General features: G+C 48.7%; 1 protein-coding gene across 8 annotated transcripts in view; it reads right to left on the reverse strand.

Annotated features, from left to right (window-relative positions):
* The window catches only part of IQSEC3 (IQ motif and Sec7 domain ArfGEF 3), a 108,338-nt gene that overhangs the window by 42,305 nt on the left and 41,285 nt on the right, over window positions 1-24,748 (reverse strand). For all 8 annotated transcript variants that reach the window (XR_006294765.1, XR_006294766.1, XR_006294763.1 and 5 more), the window contains one exon: window positions 9,441-9,720. Coding sequence is in view for 5 of the 8 variants with exons in the window: in XM_043564895.1 (XP_043420830.1) it covers window positions 9,441-9,720 (280 nt within the window). In the remaining 3 variants the exon portion in view is untranslated. The remainder of the gene's footprint in view (window positions 1-9,440; window positions 9,721-24,748) is intronic.

Below are 24,748 nucleotides of genomic sequence, written 5' to 3' on the forward strand. Positions count from 1 at the left end.
AGAATCTCAGAGAGGGGCATCAGGAGTCTGGGGGACCATCAGAATTCTGCCTATGGGGTTTTATCACGTACCCAGGATCTCCAGAGAAACATAGAAATTTCTGACATCTCAGAGGCATTTCATCACTGCTTTTGCAGAAATCATGTCAGAGGGGAGAGAGCTCAGCTCAGTCTCCCTGCAGAACCCTGCCAGGCTCCCTGAGGTCTGGAATGGAGATTGGCCTTGACTAGGCAGGAGAGCCTTCCAAGGGGGAAGTTATAGAGAGTGAGGGAAACTGACCACTTAACTTTCTCCTTCCGTCAATTTCTGTCACACTCTTATCCCTCCTCAAGTCCCATGAGAAACTGACACCAGGCAGGAATTCATATTTCTTTCCCAACTGGCCTATTCACATTTCAAGGGAAACCTTAGACCCAAAAGCATTCTCTTCAGGTTATGAGATGCCATTGGCAACAGAGGGAAGGTATGAAATCCCATTGCCTGAAATGTTTCCAGAATGGTAAAGATGTCCATCCCCCTGGCACAGTATCATCCTATCTGGAGGCAGAAGGCTGGCTGAACTAACCCTAGGAGACTTCTACTAGCCAATGTCCCCAGTGTCACCCAAGCAGAGAAGAAAACAAGATTTTAAATATCTTGAACCTGGTTCATCAAATCTTCCACTATACTGTAAGCCCCACGAAGGCAGAGACTTTGCCATGTTTACTGCTTTATCCCCAGTGCTTGGAGAATGCCCAGCACACAGGAGGCCTTCAAGGAATATTTATTGAATGGATTAAAGAATTAATTGCAAAGTTATCTTTGTGACTCTCAAAAACCACCCTAACTAACCCATAACTTTCTTTTCCAGGAGCGGATGCATTTCACTTGTGTTTCCAAACTCCACTGTGTCACTGGCCCCTTTCCACCTGCCTACAGACCCTCTCAGATCTCCCCAGGCTAAATAATAACTCTTCTTGACTCCCCAGCTCTGGGGCACTAGCCCAATATCTTTCTTTCTGTTTTCCACCAAACCTCTTGGAACACTAGTCTACACCCTCTGCCTCACTCTGTGAGCAAATGGCGAATGGCTGATCCAAGTTTATATGCCCTGAGCCCCCAGCATCGGTCTTCTGCTCCCACTGGTTTTCTAAAATGACTCTTATGAAGGTCCGCCTTCATAAGACCTTTCTTCATGAAACCTGAAGGTCCATCCTCAACCTTCCTCCTCCCTCTTTTCTGCAGCTCTTCGTATTTTTATCACCTTGAAACTCGGACCTCGGCTCTCATGACTCAGTCTACCTTGGTTTGCCTGCTTCCATACAGCACTTCCATCCTATATTCTGACCTCAAAATCCCTAAGCATGCCAGTTACAAGTCATATGAGTGCCATCTTCCATTCTGCAGAGACATTTGAATTATTTTCCCATGCACTTCTGGACATCTTCCATGACTTTTACATTGGAGGTCATTAGAGCAGCCTCCAGCAGCTGATAATTAACAACTAATTAAGAGGGAAACTATCTCCGGCAGAGCCTTTGTGGCAACTCTACAGTTGTTCTGCAGGCTAGTATCTTCTCACCTCTTGTGTGAGAACCTTGTCCACTATCATAACTTCACTGTACTTTAATCGGCTGATGAACAAGCCTTAGGGGAGATAATCAGCCCCAGATCTGCTTCTTCTCTGCTGGTTGGCCTTGGACAAGTTTCCTAACATCTCCAACTCTCAGTTTTCTTATCTGTTATGAAGCTGATCCTGCAGACTCTGTAGCTTGTTATGAGAATTGAATCATTTCATATGAACTTGTCACATAATCAGTGTGCAGTAAGTGGTAGCTATTTGATGACAATGATGATTCGGTGAATGACTCTCAAATTTCAATTCCTAGGCTTGATCTTAGATCCCTCTGTTCACCTATACAAAGCCACTGCCTTGCCCCACCTCCCCGAATCAGCTCTCGATGATTTATTTGCCTTACAGCACTTTGGCTGTTATGCTATCCAGTCTGGGAATCTTGTATTTGTCCATGCATCCTCCTTTGCCCACCCTCTGCATTTGTCAGCCTCCAAGCCTTTATTCCACCAACTGTCCCACCCCCAAAACCTTTTGCATCATCCTGACCTTTCCACCAAACTGTTGCCACATGGGGCTCTCTTTGACTCCCCACTTGGACCACCCTGGCAGCCTCCCCACTGCCTCCCTGCTCCCTTCTCACACCCACCATCCATCCTACACTACATTACCCTGATGAAGGCTCTTGAGGAGCAGATGTGAATACAGACGTTCAGCTGCTTGAGAGCATTGCCCCAAATAAGTATATAAATGCTTCCTGCTGGCCTTCCGACCCTGAGCAATCTGGCCTCAGCCTACCTCCCGTTTTCTACTACTACACCAAGCCTCTGTACATGCTGGCTCCACCCCTGCTCCTCCCCCAGCCCACACTAGGCTTCCCTGCTCTGAGCATTTGCTCAGCCTTGTCCCTCAGCCCATGATGTTCTCTCCTTTCTTCAGAACCTGCCTCAAATGGGCATCCTCTGTGAAGCCTCCTCACTTCCCCAACCAGACAGGGATCTTACCACTTTAGGTGCCTGTGGAGAACGTTGTTTCTTACTTCTCTTGGATGCCCAGTTTTCTCCACTAATCTTTGTGATATTTAACTAACCCACCCTTCCTTCTCTCCATACCCCCTACCCTGACTCCAACAGAGCATCAGTTATTCGAGGCCCCTGATCCATGGACAGCACCTAGCCCAGAGCCTGGCAAGGACCAAGTGCTCACTATGATATTTGAATTCAGTTGTTGGATCTTCTCCATTTGTTCCAGTGCATTTAACACAACCATCTCCCATTTATTCCAGCCTCGTGCCTGCTGCAACCCCAGCCTGCACTGTCCCCCACTGTTTCTTTCCATCCTTCACAGCCACCCTCCATGCTCTCTGTATTCCCATGGACTGTATCTTACAGGAAGGATGGTATTATCTGTCTCTACATTCTTGGTGCCCAGTGTTGAGCCAGAGCCATGGTTAGGGCTTAATAAATGTTTGCGGACATGAACTAAACTGAACTCTGTCCTATGTCCCAGGGGAAATAAAAATCTAGGCTCTCTTCCGGATCCGGGCTTGGAGTCAAATGCTCCATCCTCCCCCTCCCCCACAACTCTCTCAGACACATACATATACATTTCCCTCCCACAGGGCTCGGGAACTTGGCAGCGTCCCAGGTCAGTTCTGTCCACCCAGCCTGGCCCTCCCAACAACCCTAACCCTTTTCTTTCTTTTTTTTTTTTTAACATTTATTTATTTTTGAGACAGAGAGAGACAGAGCATGAACGGGGGAGGGTCAGAGAGAGGGAGATACAGAATCCAAAACAGGCTCCAGGCTCTGAGCTGTCAGCACAGAGCCCGACGCAGGGCTCGAACTCACGGACCGCGAGATCATGACCCGAGCTGAAGTCGGCCGCCCAACCGACTGAGCCACCCAGACGCCCCTAACCCTTTTCTTAACCAAGGCCAGGTCAGAGAGCTAAGAGAGTTGGATATGGGGGGAGGGTGGTCCCCAGGGTGGGGAGGGGTCTTTGGGCCCACAGGCCTAAGAACAGCTCATCTCACTTCTCCCTAAGCCCCATGAATCATGGGTAATTGTAGCCTCGCTTCCTCCCAAGAGAGCAATCTCTCTGCTTCTGCCAGAAGAAGCTGTGGAGGGGGGCTCAGGGGGCTCTGTCTGCCTAACGAGCCTCTCAGTGTTAATTAGAACATGCTCCCTCTTTTCAGGTTGCTGCAACAGCTGAGCCTGAGAAGGGCCGCTGAGAGATGGTCGCCAAGTCAGGGTGAGGGAGGAAGAGCAGCTAGCTGGGGTCTGCAGTGCTGGGGAATGAGGGAGCCAGGCCGGGGTGGGGGTGGCTTTCACATGTGAGCAAGGATTTCCTCTGATCCAAGATTTCCCAGCTGAGAATGTTAAAGCATTACATGGAATGAGGCTGCAGAACTTGGCAAGGGAAGCCTTACATGAGGCTTAGGAGCAGACAGTCTAGGGTGGGGAGAGAGGAGCTTGGAGATGCTAAGGGCGGCCCCAAGGGAAGCTGGCCTGCACTGCGCAGGCTGTGAGCCCCGCGTCTTCCCTGTGTGCCCACCTCCCTGTCCAACTGTCCAAAATACAGCAAGCATTCAACACAGCAGGGCACTGAGGCCTGCCTAAGAGCAGGGCTGCTCTTGGGAACCTCTTCTGACTACAGCCAGCTAGGGGTAGGGGGTACGACAGCTCAGCTACTCCTGGATCACAGAGACTGTCTCAGGTAGAGCTGCTGCGGGGAGCCTGATTTGAACCCCAGGTTGGGCTCCTTGCTGTCTCCAGTGCTCCCACAGAACCCTGTGCACTGCTTCCTTGGAACCTACCCCTTCACTGGGATGAGGAGGCTATGGAAGACTCTGGATAAAATCAAGGACTGTGGAGTCCCAGTCTTGGCTGCACCAGGAATGCACACCTAGGGATGTGTCTTTGGGCAAGTTACTTAATATTGTTAAGCCGTGATTTTCTCATTCTTAAAATGGAGATAGTAGTAGTACCTAGCTCACTGGGATATTATGCAGGTCTGGGGAGATATTGCATGGAAAATGTCTGGCACATAGTTAATGCTATTAGTGCTAGCTAGTACTGGTTACGAGTCAGTGCCCATCTCTGGAATGAGCTCCCTGACAACTGTGCCTGTGTCTTTTGTATTGTGGTGTCCCAAGCCTTGCACAGAACAGCAATGCAATTCTGTTCCCTGAACCAGATGCAAGTGAACAGAAGGACAATCCCTGATGAGCATTGCCTTCACCATCATGCTCTGGGGGTTGGTCCTCAGGTGCCCTCCATGCCCTGGTGGGATTCTTGCCTTCAGAGGAGAAAGGAGCCTTAGATATTCTGGTACAATCCCTCATTTCACAAGTGAAGAAACTGAGACCCAGAGAATTGGAAACATGGCCACCCTGACCCTAACCCTAATCTCTCCCCTTGAAGGTATCCCCTGGTGAGGCTGGACCCTGAGGCTTAGGTATGGGAGATTTGTTGTGGAAGGGTCTGCTCTCCAAAAAGAGAACATGGTTTCCATCCAGGACCTGACTTGGGTGGGGGGCAGGGCCTGGATGCTACTGACCGTAGCTGCATGGTCCCCTGGCTTGGACAGCATACACAGTGATGCCATTTGGACAACCCACATGAGCTCCAGTGGGCTGTTCCTCAACGGTGGCACAGAACAGGATACAAACTCCCTAGAGAACCTGAATGAATTTGGAAACCACTCGGGTGCCCTATGTATCCTTGCCACACCGCTTTTCTAAAGGATCCTCCAAAGGAATCTACATGCTCCCTCCTTGTCCCCCTAGGTTGTAGCCCCGGGCTCACTGTGAGATGAAGTGAGGGAGCTAGGGCAGAGGGAATGGAGGATGGAAAAGCTGTCCCAGAGAAGCTGGCACTTCTTCCCACTGTGATTGTGGGGCGAGGCCCTAGGGGCTGGGGGAACAGGGAAACCCAGAAGCGGTTTCGTTCTTTCTTTCTTTCTTCTTCTCATGTGTTCCTCCAGTACAGAGCATGTCCTAGGCACCAGGGACTGTGCTGTGTGGGGAAACAAAGGTGAGCAAGAGTAGCATCATCACCTAACACAGAACCCTAGGGAGTGCTCACTCCTCACACAGACCATGAAGTAACTGGCCACTCCGAAGGTGTTCTGTGCACAATCCGCTCAACTGTGCGACAGCCCTGAGAATGACATAGTCCTTGCCTGTACGAGTGGGACAGCTACCAGATGGCACGGAGTCAGCAGTGGAGCACGCAGTGAAAGCACACACCCAGGCTTGGGGATGCTGACCTGAGACATGAAGTATGAGTAGAGATCACCCAGGTGAAGTGTGATGGGGGACAGGTGGTGAGTATTCCCAGCAGAAGAAATAAAATATGGCAAGGCCCAGAGGCAAACCATAGCACAGAGATCTGGAGAAAGGTGAGTGGGGATGGCAGGAACCCTGCGTGGCAGTGGGGCAGGATGTGGGGTTGTGTCAGGTGGTAGAAGAACCAGGAAAAATCTGTCCTACACACAGTGAGGAGCCATGGAAGGCTTTCACACACACAGGCTTTCATCTGATGTGCTGTCTTTAAGAGGGCTCAGCTACAGGGTGGAGATCAGGTTAGGAGAGGCACAGCTCCAAGTAGGGGAACCTGTGGGGGTTTCCCCAGGGGCTCAGGTGAGACGTGATGGTGGCCTAGCCTGGGGTGGGGGCAGTGGGGTTAGCAGGAGAGGGTGGAATTTGGGAAATAGTTAAGAAGTAGCATCAGTGGGCTTGGGGATGGAGAAGATCTGGGGCGGGGGAGGGGTGTGGGGACAGAAAGGAGCCACAGGCAGTGCCTGAGATTCTGGACTGGCTGATGGAGCAGGCCTGGCAGGTTGGTGGACTGGGGAGATAATGATTGCCCAAGATCTTTCTAGTGTAAGTACTATAGGATTTGCACAACTGGTGGAAATGACAGAATCAGATACTAAATCCTAGATCTTAAAGAAACCTATAGGAAAGTCAGGTCCGGGACCCAGGCTTCATTCGCCTCTCCCCCTTCAGGTCACTAACTTAGTATTTTCCCCTTTCCATCCCTGAGCATATCTTCTTCATGCCAGGGACAGTGTCAGGCATGATATAATGATGGGGATATAATGATGAATAATGAGTCATGGGCCCTGCCTTCTAGGAGGAGTCAAGTCAATAGGGAATGATGATACAGGGCTGAAGGGCGATGACAGCACCCCCTGGGTACTAGGGGATTTCTGGGAAGGGGCATCCAATGCAGCCTTGGGAGGGCAGGGAAAGCTGCCAGGGAGGAGGAGGGAGAACAAATTGAGGCCGACTGCCAAGTGAGGGGGGGAGCAGGAATGTTAGTGGTAGAGGCACAGAGAATAGCGTGTATGAAGCCCCAAAGAGTTAAGAGACAACTGAGGCCTGGAGAACCTAAGCAACTTGTTCAAGATCACACAGTTCATTTGCAGAAGAGACAGGAGTTGAGCTCAGTCTCTTATAAATGTATGTCGTGTTTTTAATCACTTTTCTCTAGCCCCCTCACTTTTTGCCCTCTTCCTTCTGCCCCCAGCCTATGCTTGGCCTAGAGAGATACATGAGCCAGAGGAGATGCGCTATTCCCTGAAGCTGCATTCACTCAGCATAAAGGTGCCTGTCACACCCTCAACTTTCCCGCCTGCTGGCTTGACATGCAAACCCATCTCTCAGAATGGTGTCTACTATAAAAAGGCTCATGATGCCAATCAGAAGCCTGTATCGCTCTCCATATGCCACATAGTCAGTCAGAATTAAACTAACTCTCCTGCCTAAGCTGAAGTACAGGTTTCTTTTGGTATTAGTCACCGGATATTCGTTAAATTGCACTGCAATTTTTTGGGGGGCAAGTAGGGAGCACTTTTTTCTCTTTGTTACCCCACTCTCTTATTGCTTTGCACATCATAGTTATTCAAAAATTATTCACTCAGAGGGCTCTTACTATGTTCAAGAAACTCTGCTAGATGCTGGGGGAAGGGTACAAAGATGGGTAAGACATGATCTCTGTCCTCAAGGAGCATAGTCATGTGGGATTGAGAATACTTCTTATCTGGGCCAACTGACCACCCACATCACACTGTAGTGTTCCAGATGGACTGTCTTCCAGCCCCTGCCTGGGCATTCCCGGTAACACAGAACTCACTACCTCACAAGCAGGACTTTCTATATTTTTAACAGCTCTAATTGTTAATTGAGCTAAAAGCTTCCTTTTCTGTAGCTTTCATACGTTAGTACCACTATTTTTGACTGGAATGATAGAAAATATATCAAATCCGTTTTTCACATGCCAGCTCTTCCATATTTAAAACTTGTTTTCACGTCTACAATTTCTCCATATGACTTCAGCCAATCCTATTTTCCTTCTTAGGAGAACCTTGGAATCCTCACGATTCTTACTTCTGTCTTAAATGAAGCCCCAAGAACCAACGGCAGGCTCTAGACAGGCCCTGACCAGAAACCAGTGTGGGGCTCCAGCCAGCTGCTCCCCTATACTGAGGCTTATCCACCCTCCTGTGAAGGCTGCTATACTCACTTCTCTGGCAGCCATTTCACTGGTTATTGATTCATCTTGAGCTTACAGTCAACCAAAGCCACAAGTTCTCTCTCCCAGGACCAAGCCTGCCTATCTTATACTAATGCTGTGGGCTTTTCAAAGCTAAGAGCAGAACTTTAGCTCTTTCCCTGTTTCATTTAGACTTTTTCATTTAAATCTTTATGTCTGGATGAGATTTCTACAAAATCTTGGATTCTATCACCAAGGTATTAGCTGTTCCCTTTAGCTTTGTGTCACTAGAAAGTAGTGCCTTGTCAAAAATGGTTGAACTGAACAGGACCAAGGACGGTGCACCGCTCAGGGCACCAGGAAACGGCATGGATGGAAAAACCAACGTTTTTTGAGAATTCTGTTTGGAAACAACCCACCTGACTATATTGTCATCCGATTCACTTCCTATCTTGTCCACATATATATCATGGGAGATTTTGTTAAATACTTTACTGAAAACCAGATGTTCCACCTCCAGCCGACCTTGATGCTGAAGGAAAGAAATGAAGTTGGTTTGGCCTGATTCAGTCTTAGGGACCTTTCTACTAGCTTTCTTTCCCCAAACTCACTTTGTCCATGGAGTTAAAGAATGTTTCTTTTAAAACCTACACATTTGGAGATGATTCAAGGTCTAATTCCCAATTTCGAACCAGTGCCCAGAGTGCTTAACTGGCATTCCCAGTCACAGACTTAACTAGAGCAAGACCAAGGGGTGGATCCTATGTCTATGGCTCCAAGTTCAATGTTCTTTCTTAACAAAATTCAGTCATGATATCTTTCTCTAAGCATATGCACATGAGTATACATACACACACACACACACACACACACACACACAAATGGAATTTGTTCTCCAATAGGGGACTTTGGTTTATCTTGGGAATCCTCAGTCTACCCAGAGGAGACCACCATCTTTGCATCTCATTTGAACCTAAGTGTGCCTACACATGGGGCTTGCTCCTTGGGTGGACATGTGAGTGGGCTATCTCTTCTAAGCAGCAGTGGAGGTAGGGGCTTCCCCAGAGAACAGTGGGCCACCTGCCTAGACATTTGTGAGGGCAATTTAGGCATCCTGCACATGGCAAGAGGAGCAGACCTCTGAACACGCTGCCTAAGGGACAGGCATTGCAAGGGTGTGGCCCAGGCCCTGTTAAGGCTGCTTGCCTGACAAACTGGGCTACAGGGATGGGCAGAACACTGAGCTCAATTTGGAAGAACTAGTGTCAAAAGAGGCGTGCCTACAGCACAGCAGAGGTGGGCCCAAGTGGGGAGATACCCTGGATAGCCCCCGAAGGCAGGGCCCCTTCACCACCCTCCCCGCCCCCCTTGGAGGCCCTGGGTACCTGTTTATTCTTTAGGTCAAGGGAGAGCTCGTAATCGGAGGCGTTAGGGGCGTGGGAGCAGAGCGCCGTCGCCAAGGCAGGCTGCTGCCGGCCGGGGGAGGCCGCGCGGTGGGAGCCAGCCCTCGGGGAGGCACCCCCCGCCCCCGGCCGCTCCTCCTCCTCCTGCAGCTCCTGGGCTTGAGCCTTCGGGGCATGGGCACTGGGTCTGCCGGCTGCCACCGCCGCCGCTGCCACCACGGAGTCCTCCATGCCCCCACCGGCCTGGGCACAGGAGCCATCGCTGTGAACAAAAGGCAACGGTGCTCGGTTGGGGGGGAGCGGGACAGGGTGCATGTGGGTGCGGGGTGAGGAGAGAGACTGGGCACTCTGGCCTGGCCTTTCAGGCAGCGATGGGCCTTCCTAGTGGTGGGGGCTTGGGGTGCCTCCTGAAGTCACCTCTAGGGAGGGGCTACCTTGGCAGGGAAGAGCTTCAGGCAAGGAAGAGAGCCTGAATTTGGAGAGGGTATCCCAGGCAGAGGAAAGGAGCAGCTATGATCAGAGCTCATGAACCTCTGCTTGCTTAGAACCTCTGCTCTGCAGTAGAGCAGAGTAGGTAGGAGTAGACTTGCTGGGTTGGAATCTGGACTCTGACTCTTATTAGTTATGGGAACCTGAACAGGCTGCTTAACCTCATTGTACCTCTGTTTTCCCATCTATAAAATGGTCACAGTAATAGTACCTCCTTCATAAGGATGTTGGAAGGCTTACATTAGCTAAAGTTAAGACAGTGCCTGGCTCAGGGTCCTTGCTAAATATAAGTGTTAACTATCATCATTATCAGTGGTCTGGTTCCCTGGCCAGTGGCTTAGGCAGCTGGAAAGAAGCTGATCCACACACTGAACCAGCTCCATCTTTATGCTGCCCAAATGACTGTGGGGAAGGAGTGATGCTTACAGGCCTGGTCTGAGCATAAAGCCCCTCCAGGCCAGGCGGACACCAGCTTTTTAGGACTGGGTCTGTGAAGAGAAGGGTGGTTGCCCTGCTGGGTCCAGGGGAAGATCTGTCTTTGGCTTCTGGCCTCTCCTCCCCTCCCATGGAGCCCCCAGGAGGCTGAGCCATAGCTGCTGCCCACCTCCTTACCCTAAGGAGATACCTGCTAACTGGAGCCGTCATACCCCAGCCTGCCCTGGGGAATTAATACACTCAGGTTGCTCCCCTCCCTGGCCAGTCTCCTAGTTCCATCCCTCCCTCAAGGCCAAGTGCTAAGCCACCTGTCCATGAAGCCTTCCCAAGCAACTCCAGCTTTGACTGCTCCGTCTGCTAGCACACTAGGAGCTGCACTTAGAGAGTCTATCTCTATTTCCCAGGAGCAGAAGCATCGTGGCTACAGCATGGGCTCAAATCCATACTCTACCACCGTGTGGCTTCAGTTAAGTTGCTTTTCTTCTGAGCCCATCTCTGGCTTCCTCATTTGTATGGTGGAGGTACTAGTACCTATTTTAGGTTATGGTGAGGGCAGAGGAGTCAGTATATATAAGGTGTTTATCACACTGCCTGGCACAGAGTAAGTGCTCAGTCAGTGTTAACTCATGTCCCCCATCTATCGCCTCTTAGAGTCCAGGACCTATATTCTATTTTATCCCTGCTCCCCAGTTAATGCTGGGCAGATGATCAGTGCTCAGTTAATACTTGTTGATGGATGAATTGAAGGGAGAGCAAGAGTCAAGGGACAGCAGACAGAGATAGAAGATCAGGACTAGAAGGGACCCTAATGTCACCTAGTCCAGCCCTCCAATCTCCCTTTCTTATAGAAGGTGGGGTGACCCTGGCCCAAAAGCCAGGCAATACTTAGGGTTTCTTTCCTCTATAGTTTTGCCTCCATGTAAGGTGCCCCCAAATCAACAGGCAGAAAAGAGACCTCTTTGTGTTGCTTTCACCCAACCTTGGAGCCTCCTGGTACTAGAATAACCAAGGATGAGTGGCGAACCCTTCCACTCAATCTCCATCTATCCTCCCCATGCTCCTGGCCTCATTGCTCCCATAAAGGAGAACACATTGGCTGGCCCTAGCAACAAGGAGCCCCAAACTCCCTAAGTAAACCCTTTATATGCATGATTCTTTCCTCCATCACTTTCTGTATGGCCATTAATCGAGTTGTATAGTTGGATGAGCTCTAGTTATCTGATATGGTTTTTTTTCCACCAGTTTTCACTGGTTGAAGATCTGACTGCAACTCATCTTGTCATAAGACTTACCCATTCTTCCCATAGGGCACACAGATACAGCTCTTCCCTCTCCTATCACAACCTGCCTCCAGGGCCTGGGGGGCACCATTCAGTGTCATACATACATCTCTTCTCCAGACTGTTCTTGGTGCTAATGCCCAAGCCTCTTCACCCTAAAAGGTTTTCCAGAATCTTTAGAGAATTGGTGGCTACTCAGGACTACAAACACCTTTAAAAATAGCCCTATGCTTTCTTTTACTGTGGGAGTCTGCTTGGCAAGAGGTTCTGGGGGAGTTGATGCCCCCCAATAACAATACTGAACCAGTGATGATGAAGGCAGGTGAATAAATACTCTGGCCTCTCATCCCTTGAGCAGAATAACTCCAAAGCACATTCCATGCCATCTCCCAAAAATGCCCAGTGGCCAAAGCCATGACCTGATCATTAATGAACATGTATTGGCTTCCTTCTCTTCTCTCATCCCCCACCCCCACACAGGCACTTCTTGGAGTCACCTTATCCCAAATAAACTACTTGTGTTAAACCAAAACAGATTTTAAAAATAGCCTTCTTTGTGGTCCACCCCTCTGAATATAGTCAGACTCCAAGGCCTTATCTCCTGAACTCATTCATAGGGCCTGGGAGTTAGGAGACCCCTCACTGTCATCTCTAGCACATGCACATGCACATGCACATGCACATGCATGCACACACACACACACACACACACACCCCAACACACACACAGACACACACACACACACACCAACGCATACACTGATGCATACATAATGCTTCTAACTAGCTCTGTGGCTTGGGTAATTTCTTCATCCTTCTGTGTCAGTTTTCCTTACTTGTCACATGATGAGAACTTACTTATCTCTAAGCTTGGAATTCTGGAAGCTTGGATTCTAGTGCCAAAGCCAGTCCACCAAGGCCCACCAGCCCCAAGGTTCCAGACTGTCTGGCTGATGGAACCAACTCTGCCTTTGCCCACCTCTATGCAAAGGGATCTGAGAGACTATGACACACCCCCCCAATCCGAGTATATGATGAAAAGTATTAGAAAGAGGACTTTGTCCTTGCCTTCCCTCCTTAGACTTCTCCACTCACTTGTGTGGTATAAAGTAGCTATGGGAGACTCAGAACTAATGTCATCAATATGGCAAAGTTTAAGATTATACAGTACAGAGAAAAGAACATGGGCTTTGATGTCAGGAAAACCTGGGTTAGAATCCTCTTTCTGCTACTTACTATGTGAACTTGGGAAAGTTGCCTAACCTCCTTGTGCCTCTATTTCCACAAAACAGGCATCCTAACTCCTTTGCAAGGTTGCTGTGAGGAATAAATATAGCTTGCAAAGAACTTAGTACAGTGCCTGGCACACAGTAGTCCTTGATAAATGATGACCACAGTGGTGGCAGTATTTGGAGCTGGAAACCTACAGCATGGAGTCTCAAAGGAATTCCCATAAAAACAGCATGGAGAATTTCTATGTGGAAGGAGAAGGGGTTCTCAACATTTAGCCCTCTTCAACCTTCACAAAACAAACAGTAAGGTTTTTCCATCATAGCTCATGTTCCCAGACCTCCAGACTAACCCCCATGGTCTTTAGGGAGAGAAGCAAAGGCAAATTGGCTTACAGAGGCTTCCTCCCACCCTTGTTCACCCACTGGAGCAACAACACGGTGAAGGACCTTGGTGTTGGGGATCACAAATCATGGGATCCATCACCTCTGATGAATCCATACACATCTACCACCTACAGGAAGTCTCCTTGGCTGTACCAGTCACAATATGAGGTATGCCCTAGGCAGACATTTGTCCAATGCTCCTTGTGTGGATCTGTGTTGTAGTCACTTTTCAGGGAGCTGTAGAGGCCGGAGTACTTAAAACTTCTCATCAAAAGAATGTTCCCAGCCTCTCTTTCCCTCTCTGTACCCCATCTATAAAAATGGGCCAGTGAAAGAGTTTAGAATATTCATCCTAGCTGTTGCAGCTAGAAGGCCATATACTTCAACTTAGAGATCATCTACTTCAATCCCAGTCTCTTATGGAACCGTAAGCCCATTGTTCCAATGTCCAGAACATCACACTTTGCAAGACACAGGCTGTGCCCCCTTGAGTGTCTAGAGTTTACTGGGCTGACCTGATATCATGAAGCTGCTGTCCCCAGTGGGTCAGATGTCAGGCAGCCTGGCACTTGGACAGGAATCATGTGAATGGTATTCACTCCATGACCTGCATAGATTCTTGTAAGGAGAAGAGAGGGAGAGGAGGGGAGAGAGAGGCTGGTGATGTTAGCTATCTTGGGCTCATTATCCAGCTGTATGGAAACAGATTCCTTGAATGGCAGCCCACTAGCCTAGAGATACTTAGTGTGACTGATGACATAAAGGAGATGCTAGTCACAAGAATCTTTCCTGGGTTGGGACACCCACTTGAGAAGGGAAAAAGAATGTAGGTGGCACCAAAACAAGAGGGTTCTGAGAAGGCTTTGGTGGCATCCATATGACATTAGACCAATAAAAATACAAGGACTCAGGCCATGAATGGGGGTTATTCCACACGTGAGAAAAAGACAGGATTTGAGCATGGCAAATGAAAGTCTTTGAGAAATTGGGGGAATAGCAGTTGCTCAGAGGAATACTACATGTGCCCAAGACCAGAATGACCTGTGTGTTGGGACTGAACATCACATCAGAGAGTGTCACCTATGTGGGAAGCTGACTTGTGCTTGGAGGGATGATAGGGGCCCGGAGAGCATGGCATATATATGACTCCCCTGGAGTTCTAGTGACCACTCCATCCTATCATCGCTGCTATCAAAGCTGATTTCATAAAATGTAGATACTTTAATGTCAATACTTTGCTCAAAACCCATCAGTGGCTTCCCAATACTCCTGAGATGAGGTCCACCAGCGTGGACTTAGAAGCACTTGTGATCTTACTACAACCTCCCCTTCCAGCCACATTTCCACCAAGTGATCCACCCACTCTGTGCACACTGAAATTCTCCCCAAATCTGCCAAGCTCTCTCAGACCACTATGTCTCTCAATAACCTTCTTCTGCCTTGAGATGTCTTCTCTCCATGATCCTAATCTCCCACCCCCATTTTCTCTGCTTTGTCAACTCTTTCAGGACGCACTCATTGCCCCTGGGAAGAATCAGTCCCACCCTCCAATGTGCTCTCATAATTCTTGGCACTCGCCTCTATTTCAGCAATGACCACTTTGTGTTCTAATTATTCATTGATGTGTCTCTCTCTGTTAGACTATGCCATGTACACCTTTTTATCACCAGTGCAATCACAGCGGGCTGGCTCATAATTCATGTTTAATAAATGTTAAATGAAAAGATAGATGGCTGGACAGGTCGATGGATGGACATCATTTAATCTCTACTACTTTCCCAAGGGCAGAGGTACTGAGGTAGGGTCAGTGATGCACCACCCAGACTCTCCTTCAAGGAATGACTTGTTGCCCAGCTCTGGGAGACTGCCCTCTGCAGTCAGCCCCTTCAGCTCCTTCAGAGAGTGTCTCAAAGGCAGTGTCTCCTTGGCCCAAAGTCACGTCCTTCCCAGAGCTGTCGGAATCCAGTGACTGATTGAGGCAGGGATATAAAGGCTCAGCCATTGTTACTTAACATGGGGCAAGTTTGGTAGGTCATTCTCCCTCCAGAGCTCACCTGGGACTGGCTGAGGATTTTGTTGGACTTCTGTCACTTGGACTTTTTCTTTTGCCCCATGCTATGTTCCTGCCCTCCTTTCCATGTGTGTTGATCCCAAGCACATCCTCTAGGAAACATTCAGCACCCTCAACTCAGAGTCTTCTTCCCAGAGAACCAAATCAGTGACATAACCAGCTTTTCTTTCTTCTTCCTTCTTCTCTAGACAGCAAAGATTACCTGGGTCTGCCTGCCCACACACCTGTAGAACCTTTCCTGTTTCCCAACACCTTTGAAACACCTTGAAAGAACTCTGGGCTCTCTTTCCAGAAAAATGCACATGATTTCATACATGCCAAATTTTACCTTCACATTCTGAGGCCTTAGAGACTCCATAGACCCAGGCTAAAAACACTATTCTGGAGAGATGATCACAGATTATCTGCCATACGCTGAAGACTGTGCCAAGGGCCATAGGCAGCTCTGGTCGTACAAAGTGTTTGGCTACCACCCACCTGGGAGCTTTCAGACACTGTTTACTGTTATCCTAGCACTGACGGCATCCTTGTTCACAAGTAAGAGAGCTTGAGTGGAGTGAGGCCCCTGGTTCTGCAACTTGTTCGTTAGCTGACTTGGGCAAGATACCTAACTTTTCTGTACCTCAGTTTGCTCATTTGCAAAGTGGGGATGTGAATATCTCCTTTCAAAGAGAGTGAGAAAGGTAAAATTAATTCATAGATAGGCTGGTATGCTGGCCACAATGGGAAATATGGCCTCTTTTTTTTAAGTTTATTTATTTATTTGGGGGGGGGGAAGTGCACCCATGAGTGGGGGAGGGGTAGAGAGAGAGAGGGAGAGAGAATCCCAAGCAGGCTCTGTGCTGTCAGCACACAGCCGGATTCAGGGCTCAGTCTCAGCAACCATGAGATCGTGACTCCCAAAATCAAGAATTGGACGCTTAGCTGACTGAGCCACCCAACTATCCTGGAAATACAGCCTTTCTATGCACCTGGCAGGACCCTGTGCTCACACAGCCTCTGCCAGGGAGCTGACTCAGGTCAGTGAGTGTCCTCCCTGGGCTCCCAGGCAAGGCCATGTCGCCCCCTGCCAGGAGCTGGAAGGATGGAGGTAACTGGAGAACTGTGCAAGAGCCAGGAGAGGGCACTTAGGTCCATGCTGCCCTACTGGAGGCTGGCTTGAGTGATGGCCTTTGGCATGAAGGTGGAGAAAGGAATGAGGAGGCACCTAGAGGCCCACCTCCTGAGGGGCTTGTTGGTGTTGATGCTGGTGGGTGGCCGAGGGAGGCTGTTTTCCCATCTGTGCAAGGCTAAAGCAGTGATTACTAGAGACCTTGCCAGGAGGGTTTGGGGGGGCTAAAGGATTCCTCATGTGGGAAGAACCTCCAGAAGTCCTGACCAATTGCACTACATTAGCCCAAACTCTGCCAGCCTTTCTTTTTTTTTTTTCAAGCTTATTTTTGAGAGAGAGAGAGAGAGAGAGAGAGAGAAAGAAAGAGAGAGAGAGTGAGTGGGGGGGCGGGGAGGGGCAGAGAGAGGGAGACAGAGAATCCGAAGCAGGGTCCAGGCTCTGAGCTGTCAGTGCAGAGCCCAATGCGGAGCTTGAACCCACAACCTGGCGAGATCATGACCTGAGCCAAAGTCAGATGCTTAACCAACTGATCCACCCAGGTGCCCCTGCCTGCCTTTCTTAAAGTGCTTTTGGGACAAAGAAACTAGGCATTTTGCAGAAAAAAGCTAACAACATGGCTCGGATCTGAAGATTTTTCAGCCTTTACTAAAACACTTCCTTATCTCCCATGTCTGAATCAATAAGGTGATCGTAGATGGTCAGAATAAAGGCACCAAGCAAGGAAAGCCAAGCATCCTCTGGGTCCCAGATAGTACTGGGGAAATCTGAGGTGAACAGAGGGCCAGTGCTGGAAACAGAGTCGCTCTGTACTCATTCTAAGGACAGGCTAGAAAATGCTACTCCAGGTGTTGGAAGGAACACTGGACTGTGAGTCAAGGTCCAATCTGGCTTCTGCCCGCAGCATTTGGTATAACCTTGGGTATGCCACTTCTCTCTGGACCTCTGTCTCCTCATCATGAAATGGACAGTCTCTGCAAAATGCTTTGACATCTGGAAGGAAGGAGAGGCTCAGCTTTCTCCATTTCTCCTTTCCTCTCCATGGGCCCCAGGCCCACACTGCACCATCCCTGCCCAGTGGCTGGGCTCTGGCTCCTCTGCCCTCAACACCCAAGGACACAGCATAAGCCTCCCTTTACTTCCCTTACGTCATTTAATCCATGGCAGCACCTGCCCCAGCCCATGGCTCCTTGACCTCCATTATCCAAGCTGGAAGCCAGGTCTCAGAATAGAAACCCCTGGAGGAGGGCAGCTGTGGCTTTCTGGGTTCATCCACTTGCAGAAACTGCCCTGGATTCATTGACTGTGACAGATGCTTCTCCTTCCCCTCTCCCAAGGGCCCTGAGAGAGTAAGTGATGCTCTCTCTTGTCAGCTCCTTGGAGACTCTGGGCTTTGGTCTCATAGCTGTTCCAAAAAAGTGCTGGCTGGTTTGCTTTGTCTGTAGGGGTTTCCTGTCAAAGGAACCACAGTCTTCTGGACTTGTGCCTTCCCCATATCCAGGCCCACAGTACCGTGGTGCTCACTCAAGGATGGTCACAGAAGCAGCCCAGGCAGACTGTCCCCAGATGTCCAGTGTGGGCATCAGCCTCCCCTACTCAGCCCACCCCGTAAGGGAACAGCAGCACCTGGGCACATCAGAACCTGCTGTCCTCCAGGGAAATCTCATCTAGAAGTTTCCTCTGGACACCTCCCTCACAGGCTCCTAAACTGGCCACACTGATTAATGCCATCTTCTTGCCACTGGAATCCTAATATTTTGAGCATTTTATTTTCTCACAAATAGGCATAGATCTGGTAACAAAATCAGGCTCTAAGGACATCCTACCCGCTTTCTGCCCCTTCCCTGACACACAGCACACAATTTCACAAATGCATGTTTCTCTAAGCCCAGACACAGAACTCACTGTACCCTTAAATGCACCTCAGATTTCTTCACCGATTATGTCTGCTTGTGTTATCGTCCCTAAGAGAAGACGTTTCCCATGCCTGACATCCTCGTGGCACCCAACCCTGCAAGGAAGCTCCAGAAACACTGCCTTTAAAACCATCTCTGGACACACAGCCTAAAGTCGTCACACAGCCAGTGCAGGAAACACTTCGTATTTACAACCTAGTGAAACTCTGGATTTTATTTAATTTTTTCTCTTATTATGAGCCATTTTACATATGGAAATATGAGTAACATATGTAAAGTGTAAAGAAAAATCTTCACTTGTACCCAGCTCAAGAAATGGCACATTAGAAGCCTTTGACACCTCACATATTCCTTCTCCTCTTCTCAAAGGAATCTTTGTCCTGAATTTGTGTTTATTATTTCCTGCTTTTCCTTGGGGGCAAATTTCCTCCTTGTCCTTACGTAAGTGGCGGTGGCTGCTTTTGCAGCAGCACCAAGCCTGCATAGTGTGCTCACGGGGCAGGTCCGGGAACACTCGAGATCTTGCAGACCCCACACAGGTCAGGAGGCCCCTCTCCAAGGGCAATGGCCTGCAACTCCATGCTGGCAGGACAGAAAAGATGGCAGGGATCTGGCCGCAGCTGAGCTGCACCCATTGCCTCAGCAAGGAAGACTTTTAGGAAAGAAAATGGACTCATTCTTTAAGGACCTATTCCCCCGCCCCACCACCACCACGGTCTGGGTATGTTACCATGGGCCACGGTGACTCTCAGGAGCCACATAAGTGATGCTGGGAGAGGTGTACTCAAGAAAGACATCAGCCCATGAGCCAGCTGGGAGCCAGGTCCAGGGTGTGAGTGCTTTGGGGTCCCTGAGAGGAGGGAACACAGGAGGCCACAGGCAATGTTGGCCAGTGCACAGATGGGGACAGCGCTGCAGCAGGTAGGACTCCACGCCAGACAGCCTGGCTTTGCACGCTGGCTCTGCCATCGACTTGCTGTGTGACCTTGGGCAAGTTGCTTAACCTTGTGCCTCGCTTTCTTCTCTATGGGAGAATTAAGGTAGAGAATTAAGGTGTGTAAAATGCTCAGTAAGCCCTATATAATGAACAACTATCTTTTTCCTTTTTAGGATTTCCAACATACTATTCTGTTCAAACAAGAAAACAAAAAAGCAAAAACCTCATTCCATTTCCGAATATGAAAAGGTAGGAAGGAAGTGACTTCAGAATAAAGAACAGTCCTTAACTTGAACTATCTTTCTCTCACGTTCTTGTGCGAGAGTTCTTTAAATGGAAAAGTAGTGCTCTTTTCTGCACAGCATAATTTCTGGAGCTCTGAGTTACAGAGGATGCCAAGAGAAGCCTGCCAGGAGGTATAAGGGCTGGGAGGCAGCAGGATATAACGAGTGGGAGATGAAGAACCAGACTGACCATGGTTTAAAATCTAACAACTCACTTGCTGTGTGGCCTTGGCTAGTTCCCTAACTTTTCGGAGCCTGTTTCCTCTTCTGTTGGGAGAGTTGACAAAACAATGTCCATAAAGCTTCTGGGACCTACTGATGCCCTGTAAATGTAGGTTTCCTTCCTTCATCTGGGCATGTTGCACTTCCTCACCTTCTGGCTCAAGAGCGATGACTCCCTGGAGAGCAAAGACCTCATCTAATCCTTCTTGGGTCCCTCTGAGGGATGATGATGATCACAACACACACAGTGCATCCCAGAGGCTGGGCCATGCCCAGCTATTTTGTTTCCTCATGGCTATAAAGTCCCTTTATTCCATCCTCCTCCCGTCCCACTCAGATCGGCCCTACCTCACCCCAGCAGAGCAGATGTTTTTTTGGATCTTGAGCTATTTCCAGGGAAAGACATTCTCCCAGCTCCTCACAGACTCAACTTCACCACAAGCCAGGGAAAAGGTCTCCGATGGCCTACAGGTGTCTGTGGCAGTCAGGTGTGTGCTGACCCCAAACAGGAGTCTTGTGACACAAGAGATGGAAATGGCAAATGCCCGGTAGTGTAGGACGCTGCTCTGGCCATCCATCCAGTTTCTACGGAACAAGATTATTGACCTATTTCCTTTCAGTCACCTTCATTATCTTTTGCTTTCTGACTTGAAGTTCTTCCTAATGTCTAGCTTCAGTCATTCTTGCTACCGAAGAAACCTTCACAGGCTCACAAGTATCAGAATGGCTGTGCTATTTTCTACATGTCTGCGGGTTTCACACGTCTCTCCAAACGTGTTTAGGATGAAGGGACAATGCATAGCACACTGGCTTTGGGAAGAAGCCTCAGAGATCCCAGCTTGGGGAACGACCCACCCCTCCAGGCAGGGCAGGGGTCAGTGCCAGGCCATAAACCTTTCCCTGAAAGGGTTCGACTGTTTCCTCCTTTTTAAATAAAAAAATTTTTAATCTTTATTTATTTTTGAGAGAGAGAGTGTGATCAGGGGAGGAGCAGAGAGACAGGGAGACACAGAATCCGAAGCAGGTTCCAGGCCCTGAGCTGTCAGCACAGAGCTCGACGCGGGGCTCGAACTCACCAACCATGAGATCATGACCTGAGCTGAAGTTGTACACTCAACCAACTGAGCCACCCAGGTGCTCCCATTTCCTCCTCTTAAGAGAGCAAACTGTCAGCTGGCAAGAATTTTCTGATAAAATGCCTCTGCTCTTAATCTCATCCTAGCCTGCACTGTAACAGCCTGGTGCTGGGTGAAATCATTTCCTCTCCTGCCCTGATGTCTAGAAAATCTCCTCTCTGGGCCCGTTGGCCCTACTGGATTGGCATTCATCTGGGTCTCTAGCTTCTTTGATCTTTTCCCCAAATTGGTCCCTTAATTCTGAGAGTCTCTCTTTCATTCAGATATTGGGCTCTTTCCAGCAGCCTATGTCCCAGGCTAGGCTTGAATAGAAACATCTGAAAGATGCCTCCTTCTCTGTGCCCATCACCTGCCATCCAAAGGAGGGACTAGACCCTCTTTCTGAAGGGCATGTCTCAATGACTCTGAACAACATTCCAGGTAGTGTGCCCCCTCCTACTTGCCATACCAGGGGCTCTGCCATTAGACCCTCATCTCCTAAAGTAGTCAGCCCATTCTTTCTAAACATTTCCTAGTCATACTTGAGTTTCTAGTCCCCTTCTCTGGGACTCCTGGATCTTGATTGATTTCTCCCTCTCTGCTCCTGAAAAATCCAGCTTTCAAATAGTTAGCACTTACTGAGTGGTTCCTATATGCCAAGCACCTTTCCAGGAATCATCTCATTTAACCACCTCAACCACTGTAAGAGGTAACTGCTCCTGTTATCCCCATTTTACAAGTAAGCAAATTGAGGATGAGAAGGTTTATGTAATTTAACCAAGGTAACAGAGTTTGTAAGTTGCCAAGCCAGGATTTAGACCTGGATTTGAGTTGCTCTGTCTGTGTTCTCAACTGCTCCACATTCTAGTACTTCCTTGAAGTCTTCCTGAATTTATCTTCGAGCCCAGGGTACTATTTTACTACCTTCCCACTTCTCAGATCTTCCTGTCCAACCTAGAAGGGCATCCACAAAACTCATCTGGCGCATCCCTCTGCACTTGGAGAAGAAAAGAGACTCTCATATTTTTAAGTTTGTTATTAATCAGTAATTGTGAGTATCCTGTTCACTGGTATCATTGCTCATTATGAATTAATAAATTCATAGTAATATACAAGTCTCTTATGCTGTTTCTGGTGAGCCAGGTCCCCTGAAATCCGAGGACCTCAGGGTCACCTAATCGCTTCTCCAAACCTGCCAAACTGCAGCCTAGACGTGGAACATGGGAACCACGCTGAAATCCTGCCAGTCTGTGTGGGTGGTGGAGCATGGCCGAGGCAGCGCATTCAAACAGTGACAGGCAGGAAGCAGGCTTTAATGCCCCCTGTTTGTTGCAGCCCCTCTCTTTATGCGGGCTTGTTTTGATCTCTGTCAGCTTCTTCCTTTGGAACCTGAACAAGTTGCTTCTTTCCCCTATTTCCCCAGCTGGAAAACGGACACAGTAATTCTTGCCCCTGTGGCCTTTAACAGGTTTGTGGTGAGGATCAGACGGGTGAACGGTTGGGAAGGAGTTTTACAACCCGGAGCACCCTGTACACATGTTAGTTAAGGTTATGACCAGCTTTCCACCGAAACTTCCTTCATTTTCCATCATTTCTGTCCTTGGAATGAAGGAAGCTGCATGCATGGCAGAAGGGAAGCAGGTATCGGGCTCTTTCCTGGAGCATCCCGGGGGACAAAGTCCAGCGCCCAGGCAGCACAGGCCCTTGGATGCGGAGAGTGGGGTGAGGACCAGGGAAAATGACAGAAGGTGGTTGTGAGAGCCTGGACGACTCAGAGCGAGGCGAGGCTTTCCTCCTTTTGAAAATTCCCTTTTGTGTTTTAACAATCAGTAGAATGGAGAAAGACAGAACCCGTGCACCGGCCCACTTGACGCTTCTCCTTTCTTATGTGTGCTCGCACGAGTTTGGATGTTGCCGTTCCCATCTGCTTCTTGGGTCCCCTGTCCCCCATGTTCCTGTCATGCCACTTGTCCTTTGTTTTGCTTTGTAAATGCTCCCGGGTGCTCCTGCTGCCTTGGCCCAAGGCAGAGTGTCTTCTTACAGAATTACTGCCACAGGGACCCTGGGATTAGACGGTTCACCCCCTTATGTAGTAGCTGGGGAAACTGAGGCATTGAGCTGGTGGTAGAAAGCCCCAGCTCTTCAGGAAGCCTGAGTTCTAGACCCTGTTGGGCACTTCACCAGCTGGGAGAGCTTGGGCAAGGCACCTTCCTCCGGTCCTCAGTCTCCTATCTGTGTGATAAAGAGTGGTGTATCACTTGGGTCCCTTCCAGCCAGAAACCCTCCGTTTCAAAAGCAATAGCTCCTGCTAGCTCTTCTGCCTGTCAGGGACAGCATCATATGCCAGTCTTCCTTCACAGACAGCTGTCTTTCCTGGTTTTTGTTTTTGTTTTCTTTTTGTGGTTTTTTAATCATCATACACACACATACACACACACGCAAAATCTCTAAGAATCTCCTTCCTTAAGCTGTTCCAAGGCCTCTGTCAAAGGCAGTAGAATCATTAAGAATGCCTGGTCTGATTAAACCACTTGCTGCAGACTATGATGATCTCCTCTCTTTTGGTTTGATGAAACAGATTTAAAGCCCTTTTTGTCATATATCAGAAACACTCACTGAAATTATAAATTATTGCCATGGTCATGTTATTGGTTGAAAGACAAATGAATGGGTGAAGATGACTTTTCAGAGGAGAAAACAAACCCAAACCAAAAAGGCCTAAGAGTGAGGTTAGAAAAATCTCTAGGCTTGGGGCACTTTGGTGGCTCAGTCTGTTAGGTGGCTGACTACAGCTCAGGTTATGATCTCACGGTCTGTGAGTTCGAGCCCTGCGTCAGGCTCTGTCCTGAGCGCTCAGAGCCTGAAGCCTGATTCCGATTCTGTGTCTCCCTCTCTCTCTGCCCCTTCCCTGTTTTGTCTCAGTCTCTCTCTCTCTCTCTCTCAAAAATAATAAACAATTAAAAAAATTTAAAAAAAATAAAAATCTCTAGGCTTGCAAAGAGAGGTTACTCTTTCTGGGAATGAAAAAAAAAAAAAAAAAGGAATACCCAAAAGACTCAAACAAGAAGTTTCTGGGAAATGAAAAAAAGAATCTCTTTCCCTAAATTGGACAAAACTGTGCATTAATGAACACCAGCAGAACAGAGATAGTTAGATGTTCCTTGTGGTGGCTTTCATTTTGTTGTTCTGGGAGTAGTATACTTAGTTATGTTTAGTTCTTTAAATAATAAAGCCTGAAGCTTTTTCTCCCCCTGAAAATATTCTCCCAGTTATTCCTGTCTTCAGCTTGGTTGCTCTGATGTGTTTACCTCCAGGTACCTAGAGTCCTCAAAGCCTCATTTGTAGGGTGGAGGGCCAGCCTTCACTGTTGCTGATCCACAAACCAGGCTTTCTTGGAGGAGCCCCCTCTAAGCAGCCCCCTTCCTGTGGCAGGAGAAGTAAGAGCCTGCTGTTCACTCCCCCACCATGCTTTCACTTCCTGTGCTTGAGAACACCCCCCCCCTTCTTTGGTCACCTGACTGGCGGCAGCACCTGCAACAGATTGGTTCAAATCCTAGTTCCGCCCTTTGCCAGGGCTATGGCCCTTAGACAAGCCATTCATCAGCTCTGATCCTCACTCTGTCCTCGAACCTGGGACTGAAAGCAGTTCATGAACCTTTGGTGGGAATTAAGTAAGCTAATATCTGTCTAGCACGTAGCAATGGCTCGCTAGCTGACAGCCAGTGTTCTCTTTCCCTCTCTCATGGGTAAGGGACACAAAATAGAAATATAGACTGAAGAGGAATTCTCTAATCATCTCTCAACACACTGCTGACAG

Source organism: Prionailurus bengalensis, chromosome B4 (genome assembly GCF_016509475.1).
Source record: "Prionailurus bengalensis isolate Pbe53 chromosome B4, Fcat_Pben_1.1_paternal_pri, whole genome shotgun sequence".
Classification (NCBI taxonomy): domain Eukaryota; kingdom Metazoa; phylum Chordata; class Mammalia; order Carnivora; family Felidae; genus Prionailurus; species Prionailurus bengalensis.